Genomic DNA, 12,504 nt, shown 5'->3' on the forward strand with positions numbered 1-12,504 from the left:
GTTGTTCACTATCTAATCATGGAGTTGTTCACTATCTAATCATGGGGTTGTTCACTATCTAATCATGGGGTTGTTCACTATCTAATCATGGAGTTGTTCACTATCTAATCATGGAGTTGTTCACTATCTAATCATGGGGTTGTTCACTGTCTAATCATGGGGTTGTTCACTATCTAATCATGGAGTTGTTCACTATCTAATCATGGGGTTGTTCACTATCTAATCATGGGGTTGTTCACTATCTAATCATGGGGTTGTTCACTATCTAATCATGGAGTTGTTCACTATCTAATCATGGAGTTGTTCACTATCTAATCATGGGGTTGTTCACTATCTAATCATGGGGTTGTTCACTATCTAATCATGGGGTTGTTCACTATCTAATCATGGGGTTGTTCACTATCTAATCATGGAGTTGTTCACTATCTAATCATGGGGTTGTTCACTGTCTAATCATGGGGTTGTTCACTATCTAATCATGGGGTTGTTCACTATCTAATCATGGAGTTGTTCACTGTCTAATCATGGGGTTGTTCACTATCTAATCATGGGGTTGTTCACTATCTAATCATGGGGTTGTTCACTATCTAATCATGGGGTTGTTCACTATCTAATCATGGGGTTGTTCACTATCTAATCATGGAGTTGTTCACTATCTAATCATGGGGTTGTTCACTGTCTAATCATGGGGTTGTTCACTATCTAATCATGGGGTTGTTCACTATCTAATCATGGAGTTGTTCACTGTCTAATCATGGAGTTGTTCACTATCTAATCATGGGGTTGTTCACTATGTAATCATGGGGTTGTTCACTATCTAATCATGGGGTTGTTCACTATCTAATCATGGGGTTGTTCACTATCTAATCATGGGGTTGTTCACTGTCTAATCATGGGGTTGTTCACTATCTAATCATGGAGTTGTTCACTATCTAATCATGGGGTTGTTCACTATCTAATCATGGGGTTGTTCACTATCTAATCATGGGGTTGTTCACTATCATGACATGGGGTTGTTCACTATGTAATCATGACATGGGGTTGTTCACTATCATGACATGGGGTTGTTCAATGACAGACATGTATTTGTTTAAAATCTATCACTTGATGGTTTCATTTCAGAGAGACAAAAATCATGTTTTTTTTTGCAAAATGCTCTATATCTCCCTCACTCTTAAATGTGACCGACCGGCTCAATTTGGTAATTAACTAAATAACTACATATATAGTGATTTTGGTTTATGTCAGTTTAATTGTTTGTTATGGTATAAGTTGTTATTTTATGATTGTAAGTGATAAAAATTAACTAGTTGTTCTCAGTAATTACTACTTTAGTAAGGAATAACACATTTTTTCAGCACTACTGCAGTTGCTAAATAATTCCAATAGATGGGAGCATAAAACCACAAATGATATTTCAGAATATTAGTTTAGTTTTCTCCCTGGATACACCACCACTCCCCGCGCTTCCTGCAGAACCCCTGCAGTACCTCCACAGACCCCGGATTGAGAACCCCTGATTTAGCAGATGCTCTTATCCAGAGAGATTTACAGTAAGTGCATTCACCTTAAGATAGTTATTTATTTAGGAAATAAACTTAATCAATTCTTCATAAAATTGTCATCTTACCTCTTAGCTTTGGTGTCATGTCCCCCAGAGAGATGCATTTTGGAGGCAGGGGCCCCCTCCTCTCTCTCCCCAGAGAGACTCATTTTAGAGGCAGGGCCCCCCTCCTCTCTCTCCCCAGAGAGACTCATTTTAGAGCACTGACCCCTGTAAACAGAGATCCAGCATGTTGGTTGTGGTTAACACAGTGACAACTAAACAGAGATCCAGCATGTTGGTTAACACAGTGACAACTAAACAGAGATCCAGCATGTTGGTTGTGGTTAACACAGTAACAACTAAACAGAGATCCAGCATGTTGGTTGTGGTCAACACAGTGACAACTAAACAGAGATCCAGCATGTTGGTTGTGGTTAACACAGTAACAACTAAACAGAGATCCAGCATGTTGGTTGTGGTTAACACAGTGACAACTAAACAGAGATCCAGCATGTTCGTTGTGGTTAACACAGTGACAACTAAACAGAGATCCAGCATGTTGGTTGTGGTTAACACAGTGACAACTAATTATTGAATGTCAATTGTTCTCTTATATTCATTATCTCTTAGAAATAAAACATTTACTAACATACATAGAAACAGTCAGGTGATTTAATTAATAGATAATAATAGATAATAACTAATAATAATATTAATGTCTAACTTTCTCTTTTAATAATTTCTCTCATTCTAGTGTGTTGCTTTGTTCAACAGGTATGATATTATTATGCTGTTACTGAATTCAGTTCATAATAACAATGTTCAGAAAAGTATGTTCAGTGGTTTCAAACCAGATTACACAGGAAAGAGGAGCTCATTGTAAGTTTGAAAACAAATTTTACGATATTTTGAAAGACGATTTACAACTTATACATAAAAATATACAAATTGTAAAATAACCACAATATATGAATATATGAACAATATGTTTTTGAATTTGACTCGCCTACGCCCAGTTAGCGCCATTTTGTATGATTGAACTGTCACATAACTGTCCCAGGTGAAATGGACTGTTAGATCTGAGTGTTTTACAGTCATTCACTATACTAAAATAACACCATACATTTAATTTCTCTACACACTTTACAATAATCACTGGGAAGATTCTTACCTTGTAGCCTGAATTCACAACCAGAACATGTCAAGTTATTGAGATATTTTCCGTTGTGCTGAGAGAGCAGCTTCCTGATAACAAGTGGCTCTGTATCTATGTTCTAGGTACAGTCGATCTTTGGATGCAATAATATCTGGTCAAAGTCTAGTGGCACAACACCATAGTATATCATAAACATAACAGCAGTTGGCCAGTAAAGGCCATGACATACTATAAAACAGGGTTTGTCAACTAGATTTGGCTTCGGGTGTCACGGTTGTCATAGAGAGGAGCGGACCAAAGTGCAGTGTGATTATCGTTCCACATATTTTATTGAACTGTGAAACTATGCAATACATACACATAACCTAAAGAACAAAAAAACAACAAACCGTGATGCAGAGGTGAAACATACACTACTCAAAAACAATCTCCCACAAACCCAGGTGGGAAAAACACCTACTTAAGTATGATCTCCAATTAGAGACAACGATGACCAGCTGCCTCTAATTGGAGATCATCCCAAACAAAACCCAACATAGAAATACAAAACTAGAAAACAACATAGAAAAACTAAACTAGAAACCCCCCTGTCACGCCCTGACCTACTCTACCATAGAAAATAACAGCTTTCTCTGGTCAGGACGTGACATCGGGAGAATGTTTTTCTGAGTTAAAGTGGGCGGGCCAGAACATAATTAGCGTATAATATTAGCACAATTAATAGGCCTACACTACAAATTTAACAACATGTTTAACACATTTGATTAGTACATAGTACATTGAGGGACAATAAAATAATTTAGATCTGATTAAGTTCATAAAATCACCAATATCTCTATTCAATTATAACTTTTTGTTTATTTCTCTGTGTGTTGATTGGTGGGGAAAAACAGGTCTACGTAGCCTACTGTAGTCAACACTACTTTATTAATATCAACATTCATTCAGAACAATGAGCTTGATAGCAAGAGAACATGTCGCTCTCAAAAAGTAACAAAAGAAAGGTGGATAATGAAAATCAAAGTTTCAGGGAAGAACGGACAGAGAGATCCATTCATCTTACCATATTTCTCCAATGCCAAGCCAGAGTGTGTCTTGTTTGCAAAGAATTCAATCTCAGACGGCATTATGAATCTAAACATGGTACTTTCAAAGTAGCCTTCCCGCCCCAGACAGAGGCCTGAAGCAGAATCACTGAAGCATTAACTACAAGCTACAAACACGGCAGTAGAATCCTCCTTCATGGCCTGATCCAACAACAGAAGGTCACAAGTGCTTTCCTAAAAGCATCCTGGGTTCTAACCAAACACAACATGCCCTTCACAGACGCAGAGCTGTTTAAAAAATGCATGGTGACAGTTTTGGAGGAATTGGCTACAGACAAGTCTATGGATAGCCTAATTGCGTCTGTCAAACAGGTGCCCCTGTCTGTGACATCAGCCGGACGCCGTGTCTGTGCTCTGGCGGATGACGTGTATAGGATTGTTCTGGAGGGGCTCAGTCAGGCTGAGCATTTTCCCCTGGCTATTGATGAGAGAACTGACAACACCCATGTAGCACAGATGTGTGTTTATGTCTGTTATTTTCATGGAAATTACTTTAAAGAAGAGCTACTGGCACTGATTCCCCTGGAAGGACACACCACCGGGGACGTTCCCCTGGAAGGACACACCACCGGGGACGTTCCCCTGGAAGGACACACCTCCGGGGACGTTCCCCTGGAAGGACACACCACCAGGGACGTTCCCCTGGATGGACACACCTAACTAATTTTGGGTTAGTTAGACTAATTTTGGGTTAGTTCTCTCAAGAAGAACTAACCCATCTCAACATGACAGAAAGTAAGACAGGGAAACCCATCTCAACATGACAGAAAGTAAGACAGGAGAACCTATTTCAACATGACGGAGAGTAAGACAGGAGTCCCTGACCTTATCTTCTCTCAAGAAGAACTGTCTTATGGTATGAAGATTGTTCTTCTTGAGAAAAGATCGAGCCTTCTTCTCTCCAGAAGATGTCTGGTAGACCCATTTAAATACCTTTTTTGGACATTTCAAGATAGCAGATGTTTGAGTTGGGTCTATTAACACAGCTGTGAGTTGTTATTTTTTTCATTTTTGACATAATGAGCACTCCTGGATGTGACAGATTTTGACTCATATTGAGTGATATGACTGAGCTATTTAAAAACACTTTTTCAACATTTCTAGATAGCAGTTAGTTCAGTTTGATCTTATTAAAGACAGCTGTATATTATTTTTTTGGACCCAAAAATATTCTATGTTCACGCCCACTTTTTTTGCACTATGTTTGAAGGCTGTCAACTTCTTGTCAGGAAGAGAATCACTTAGCCTTTCAACTAATTTTCAAATGATAGGATGCCTATTTAAAAACACTTTTTCAACATTTCAAGATAGCAGTTAGTTCAGTTTGATCTTATTAAAGACAGCTGTATCATTTTTTAAATTCATTTTGACATATTTTTTGGGACCACTTTTTTTGCTCTGTTTGAAGGCTGTCAGCTTCTTCTCAGGAAGAGAATCACTTAGCCTTTCGACTAATTTTCAAATGATTGGATGCCTATTTTAAAACACTTTCTCTACATTTCAAGATAGCAGTTAGTTAATTTTGAGCATATCAAAGACAGCTGCAACTTTATTTTATTAATTTTCACAATTTTTATTTTTTATTCTAAGTCCACAGTCTCTGTCATTGAACTATGTTGAGTCGTGTGCCTGGTGATTGAACAGTTTACCAGGTGTGTTTTTGAATATAGTTCTTAATGGCTTCAGTGGTGTGCTGGTGTCTGCATGTTGAAGGAGTGGATTTCTGAAGTCATGGCGCCTGCTAAACAGACTGATTTGGGATATAAAGAAGGACTCGACCATTCATTGTGTAGCTGGGACCCTCGGGATTGCAAACAGAGGAAGATCTTCAAAGGTAAGTGATTTATTTTATCGCTATTTGGGATTCTGTGACGCCTGTGCTTGTTTGGAAAATATGTTATTGTGGGGTGCTGTCCTCAGATAATCGAATGCTATGCTTTCACCGTAAAGCCTTTTTGAAATCTGACAACGCAGTTCGATTGCCAAGATTCTAAGCTTTTAAATGATGTATGACACTTGTATTTTCATGAATGTTTAATATTACGATATTTCTATTTTGAATTTGGTGCTCTGCAATTTCACCGGATGTTGTCGTAGGTGTCCCGGTAGCGGTCCGCGAGCCCTAAGAGCTATTAAAACCATGTGCCCTGATTTAGTTAAAACTGGTTCCATCAGAGCCCTTACAAAACCTTTTACAACTGATTCATCATTGTCATACCTCATAGGGTCCAGAGTTTTCCTGGTTAGGTCAACAGATAAGGATAAACTCTGGGTCCCAGGGCAAAAAAATTGCCCCCCCCCCCCCCACTCTGGGACCTATGGTTGCCACCAGTCTGCTTGCCGTTCTCAGTTATCGTCAGGTACTGTATGTGGATGATCAGGGCTTTATTCAGAAAAAGTTTCTTGGGCTACTTTGATTTGCCAAGTGGGTGAGATTTGAATTCCGTGTTTATCTTCATGGACAAACTTGTTGTTCAAACCTACGATGGCTCAGCTTCAAGGGAACGTATCTGCTATTTGTATTTCCAACTGAATTCCCTCCTGTTCCATGATTTAACAAGCGATGACCACTCCACTACCATTGTCAACTACCTCCTCACATGAACTGGAAGCCATGTCTCATGTGGCCCACTCATCCACTGGCACATTGAATGTTTCCTCTCCAAGCACTGTGAGGAAACCCCTGTCAATTTTCTCTCATTACTTTGTGTAGAGTCAATCACAAACACAATCACATTATTACACATCTATGACTCATTCTTAGCTCTTTTGTCTCACTGTGTAGTGTTTTTGTGTTATTGTCTTCCCAGTCAAATCCTGTCCTGCACTGGTCAAGCCTCTGAACACCTCAACTCATGCCTCATACCCTCATTCAATCACTGCTGTGATCCCTTCCTAAAATGGTGTACGTAGCCCTCTCATTCCTATTCCCCATAATATTGTACTATAAGTGTCTTTATTAAATGCTTTAGGTTAAAATAATTACTCTTTGACGATTTTTTAAACAGATTTTTAACATCTCTGTGTAACGATCGTCGTCGGGTGATGAGGAAGAGGACCAAAGCGCAGCTGGGAGCGAACACATGTTTATTCTTCACACTGAAATAAACACGTACACAAAACCAAGAAAATGCAGATACGTTAACTGCTCAAAACACAAAGAGGCAACACCCCACAAACAGCGTGGGGGAAAAAGGAACAACCTCTTGGGGCTAGGGGGCAGTATTGAGAATTTTGAAAAAAATATGTGCCCATTTTTAACTGCCTCCTACACCAACTCAGAAGCTAGAATATGCATATTATTGTTCAGGTTTGGATAGAAAACACTCTGAATTTTCTAAAACTGTTTGAATGGTGTCTGTAAGGATAACAGAACTCATATGGCAGTCAAAACCCTGAGACAAATTCTGACAGGAAGTGGATACCTGATGTGTTGAATTACCTTTAAGCCTATGCCATTGAAACACACAGGGGCTTATTAATTGTTGAGCACTTCCTATGGCTTCCACTAGATGTCACCAGTCTTTAGAAAGTGGTTTGAGTCTTATACTGTGAGAACTGAACGAACAAGAGCCTTGGAACGGTGGTGGCCGATTAGACTCTGGCGCGCGAGTTCATGTTGGGTACTCTCGTTCCGAAACGTTTGAAAAGAGAATGCAAATGTCCGCCTTGAATATTATTCATGTTCTGGTTGAAAAAGGCACTAATGATTTATGCTATACAACGTTTGACATGTTTGAACGAACATAAATATTTTTTTTCCCCTCGTTCATGATGAGAAGTTCGGCTGGCATAGATCATGTGCTAACAACACAGAGCTTTTTGGACATAAATTATTAGCTTTTTCGAACAAAACTACATTTGTTATGGACCTGGGATTCCTGGAAGTGACATCTGATGAAGAGAATCAAAGGTAATGGATTATTTACATAGTATTTTCGATTTTAGATCTCTCCAACATGGCGGTTAGTCTGTATCGCAAAGCGTATTTTTATGGGCGCAGTGCTCAGATTATTGCAAAGTGTGATTTCCCAGTAAGGTTATTTTTAAATCTGGCAATCCGGTTGCGTTCAAGAGATGTAAATCTATAATTCTTTGAATGACAATATAATATTTTACCAATGTTTTCGAATAGTAATTATTTAATTTGTCGTGCTGATTTGACTGGCGGTTATTGGAGGGAAACGATTTCCTCAACATCAACGCCATAGTAAAACGCTGTTTTTGGATATAAATATGAACTTGATAGAACTAAAAATGCATGTATTGTCTAACATAATGTCCTAGGAGTGTCATCTGATGGAGATTGTCAAAGGTTAGTGCATAATTTTAGCTGGTTTTCTGCTTTTGGTGATGCCTGTCTTTGAATTGACAAAACATTACACACAGCTATTGTCAATGTACTCTCCTAACATAATCTAACTTTATGCTTTCGCCGTAAAGCCTTTTTGAAATCGGACAACGTGGTTAGATTAAGGAGATGTTTATCTTTCAAAGGGTGTAAGATAGTTGTATTTTTGAGAAATTTGAATTATGACATTTAATTGTTTTCAAATTTGGCACTCTTGATATTTCACCTGTTGTTGATAGGGTGTACCAGGGGTGGGACGCATGCGTCCCACATAGCCCCTAGTACATAGAGATTAAAGGAAAAAGCTTCTACCAGTCCGTGGTGAGTAATCCCAGTTCTGATGTCCAGAAGTTATTTTCGGTCGTAAGAGACGGTAGCAGCAACATTATGTACAAAATAAGTTAAAAAATAAGTTACAAACAACACAAAAAAATTAACAAAATAGCACAATTGATTACGGGCATGTAAAACATCAGCCATACTCTTCGGCACCATTTCTGAGATATCTCTTGTTGAAACTGAACAAATTGTGGTACAGCAGGCTGCTCCAAAGCAAGAGAGCTATTAACTAGTGTTGAGCTGTGATGACAAGCCTTTTGTCTTCTGTATTTAAATTAGTCACTAACCAGGAGTGACATGACCTCCATTCCCCTGCTGGGAGGGATTCTAGACCCTCGTTTATGTAGCTCTATTTTAGAACAAGTTATTTCCTTCTTGAATGATTTTCATGACAAATCTACTAAAAAACCCTTGCTGGTCTCAACACAATATCCTCCTTGGCCAGATAACAATTTTCCTTAATAATTCCATTACTTAAATGAACTTCAAAATCGTCTCATGTCCTAGCTGTAGGCTACTTGTTTTAATGGCTCTAACATGCTCTAAGGTTCCAGCTTGTAGAGATGATCTAAAACATGTTTCCCAGCATTCTAAAAGGAGTTGAAGAAAATGTGAATAAAAGTTATAAGGTGAAACATCGGAAACCAAACTTCTTAGGAGAGATTAATTTATTGAAAATCCTTTGAAATCAACATCGGAAGACACACTCAATCAGGCGGGGGCACACACTCAATGAAAGTCGAAACTTGAGAGAGTTTTACAAGATCAAGTCAGAAAATGACTTTGTTAGCAAAGGCATAATGGAGATTATGAGCCCCGGCTCTCATATCTGAAACTGTGCTGAGTGGAGGCTACAACTGCCTCGAAAACATCTCAGACATTACACTGGAGCGGAGACTGGCTGATTTCTCACTGTCACCCCTGAGGACACTGTTGATCCAAGGCATGTAGGCAGAGAGCTTCATGTAGACAGCGTATTTCCTCACGGCACAGGCCTTATCGAAGGACAGGATCCCTGCAGCATACACTCTGCCGTCTTTGGGGTCCTGGACTGCCAGGGCACCGCCTGCATCCCCAAAGCACACATTCTCCTGGTACTTGCTGGCTCCAGTACAGAACATGTTGTCGTCTATGGTTGGAGTGCTGCCACCACGGTTGTACTCTGCCTTACAGAAGCTATGCGATGCCACAGGCAATACCAGGTGTTTCAGTGACTCAGCGGGGGTGAAGTGGACCCCCCAACCCCAGCCTGTGATGATGCCTTTCTCCTGGGCTGCCTCAGCCAGGTCCTCACCCCTCTCAGGCAGAGGGATGGGCATCACAGCCTCGCTCAAGGTGAATGGCTCCTTCAGCTGAATCAGAGCCAGGTCGTTGTCCCAGTCTGACACGCTCTGGAAGCCTGGGTGCAGAACCACCTAGAAGGGGAAGGGAATAATTCATAGGACCTTTTTTTTGACGATCTACTGTATTTGTGCTCTAACTACCTATAAGACTGAAAATGATGATGTAGGTGAGAGAGCCCAGTGCAGTTCTGCTTGCTGTAAATACTGAATTGTCTGTATATTGTTTGAAAGAGATGGTAATGGGTATACTAGCTCACCTTTTCTACAGCAACTTCTTTGGAGTCATTGGCTTGGGAGTATCGCGTGATGCCTAGGTACACCTTGGGGATGATTGGTTCTTTCCCCTGGGTGTCCTGCCTACTCTTCCTGACAAACAAGTTCCTGCCAGCGGTCAGGACCCAGCGGTCAGAGATTAGAGCTCCCCCAGCGAAGCCCCCGTTCATGACGTTTTTACTCAGATAGACCATGGCCTGCCAGGGGACATGAGGGGCCAGGGTGCCCCCAACCATACGCCTGAAGCGCAGGTCTGGGCAAGAAACACAACAACATTATTTCTATACAATCTCTATATGGTTAAAACATCCCCAACTCAGCACCACCTAGCACTTACTGCTGTGCAACTCAAACACAACCATAAAAGATTATTGCAGAAAAATGAAATGTGCCTCAATACAATTCCAGCCTTGGTTTTAGTTTGAGTTTGAGTTTGCTAAAATCAACACTATTCACTTGAATACACATAACATTTGGTAGTAGCTTTCTGGAACCTTTTAGCTTTGACCTGACAAAAGTTCAGTAAATTCATTAATCATCTACTATTATCTAAAAAAAATAAGTGTTGTCATGACTTGAGCCAGACAAGGCTAGCTTTCACAGAATTACCTTGGAGGTCACAATACGCAGAAACCTAGATGAGGATGGAATTAGTGTCATTTCTCTTCTCAAACATTTTCCTGAAACGTTTGATGAGAGGTGGATTTTGAGGAATTTTACTTTTCAAGGCTTTCATGCTCTGTAGATTTTCCTAATGACATATTTTACCATCCAGCTTGGAGGAAGCTGAGACTGAGGATCTCTCCTTCCTTTCCTCCCTGCTTGCCTTCTCTTTGATCCCTGTCATCTCATGTGTGTCGCTGCTGAATCGATTTTTAAGATAATCGGGATAATAGCTGTGAGCCGTGAGACTTAACAAGGTTCTCACTTGAAAGTGATGGTGACATCCTCATTTTGGCCACAGCTACTGTATTCTCCAACAGGCTGAATAGGAACAGCTTGTGTCTGCTCAGCTCAGAGTTGCGTAAGGGGATCCATAGTGAAGATTGGCTTCAGAACATCCGATGAGAGTGACAGTGTAATTGAAATGTGAGTGATATCCTTACACGAACCAGTCACAATGGGCCAGCAAATATAATATGTTTCGGAAATAGACAAATTGCACGTGTGAAAACACACGTGTAATGTGTAAGTCCAATATTTTTGGGCGATATTCTGCATCAATGGTGTCACTAACACCCACCTTAACATAGACATGGGACAAGAAAGGTTGTCAATGATCTTTAAAATGTACATGTTTTTGTTTGAAAACGTTTCATCCCTCTCACTTTGTTGACATTTCAATCTAAATCAGAAAAAGTAAGCCCGTATTGGCATAAGGCAGGGAGTTGGTTATGTGTCAGTTAGACAGATAGCTACCTGAATTGTCTGACATCTCATCAATTGATTTGGTTTTGATTTTGATTTTGATTTTGATTTTGTCCTGTTCCAGACAGACACAGGAGGCCGCGAGGAGCACTACCAGGGATGACCTGCGGACAGAAGGAACACATAAGTACAGTACACACACACAGAGCCAACTGACAGACAGCGCCCAAACACTCACTAGTACCACAACTAACGGTTCCTTTACTTAGGAAGTCTCTGGGCTTGCTTGTTAACCTATATTTAGAAAAGGTCTCTAGCTAAAGCAATTTGAATGTTTTTTGAAAGATTTAAGTAGCTGTGTTTCCCTGCCATTTTACAAAGATCCATTGTCCAAAGACATTTCAAAGATTCATTTGGATTGGTACTGCAATGACAACAATTGCCAGGCAACTAGGGTTTTGTTGAAGAAAGAATATGAAAAGTATAACATACCACATTTTGATGGAAATATCTGTTTATCAGTTTGTATGTTGAGCTGTGTCTCCTCTGTAAAGACGATGTACTCCGTGAGAAGTTATAGGACCAAGGCCTTATATCTGCTGAGGAGAGAACTCACCCCCTGTCTGCCCACCGCTGGGAATTTTGCTGGACACAGCTTCAGTTCTGATTCCCGAAAATCGGAGAGATTGCAAAATCTCTGTTCATGCCAACCCATTATTGGAATCGTGTCCAAACCCTAACCCTGACCCCATCTGGAGCTCAGCCACAGCCAACTAGTATCAGAGAAGACCATCTGAGGGATAAATCATTTCATAGGGTATGAATTATGAAATCAGAACAGGACACAGCACATCTATAATTTGTGTGTCAATTTGGTTTATTGAAAGTAAATGAGGTGCATATAAATGCCGCATCAGAGTGTGTTATTTAAAAAATGTGATACCGTCATAGTTGTTGTTGTTTGTTGTTGACTCACATTTGCTGTTTACGACTCACTTTGGTAACACTGTACTTGACATCCA

At 40.0% G+C, this 12,504-nt stretch overlaps 1 protein-coding gene and 1 long non-coding RNA gene across 2 annotated transcripts in view; both read right to left on the reverse strand.

Moving 5' to 3' along the window:
* LOC145875801 (uncharacterized) overlaps window positions 1–3,461 on the reverse strand; it is a 4,397-nt gene extending 936 nt beyond the window's left edge. Inside the window, exons 1-2 of the long non-coding RNA XR_014391340.1 lie at window positions 2,718–3,461; window positions 1,631–1,774 (exon numbers count right to left, since the gene is read on the reverse strand). This is a non-coding gene — a long non-coding RNA (uncharacterized LOC145875801). The remainder of the gene's footprint in view (window positions 1–1,630; window positions 1,775–2,717) is intronic.
* Window positions 3,462–9,148: 5,687 nt separating this feature from the next.
* On the reverse strand, window positions 9,149–12,111 carry LOC145875794 (haptoglobin). The gene is made up of 4 exons (XM_082971607.1): window positions 11,975–12,111; window positions 11,534–11,646; window positions 10,099–10,367; window positions 9,149–9,913 (listed from the first exon to the last, which is right to left on the reverse strand). Exons 1-4 carry the CDS (start codon window positions 11,977–11,979, stop codon window positions 9,350–9,352), a joined length of 951 nt encoding a protein of 316 aa, XP_082827733.1. The 5' UTR covers window positions 11,980–12,111; the 3' UTR covers window positions 9,149–9,349.
* Between the last annotated feature and the right edge of the window lie 393 nt (window positions 12,112–12,504).

This window comes from Salmo salar, unplaced genomic scaffold (assembly GCF_965601325.2).
Source record: "Salmo salar unplaced genomic scaffold, fSalSal1 ptg000357l, whole genome shotgun sequence".
Classification (NCBI taxonomy): domain Eukaryota; kingdom Metazoa; phylum Chordata; class Actinopteri; order Salmoniformes; family Salmonidae; genus Salmo; species Salmo salar.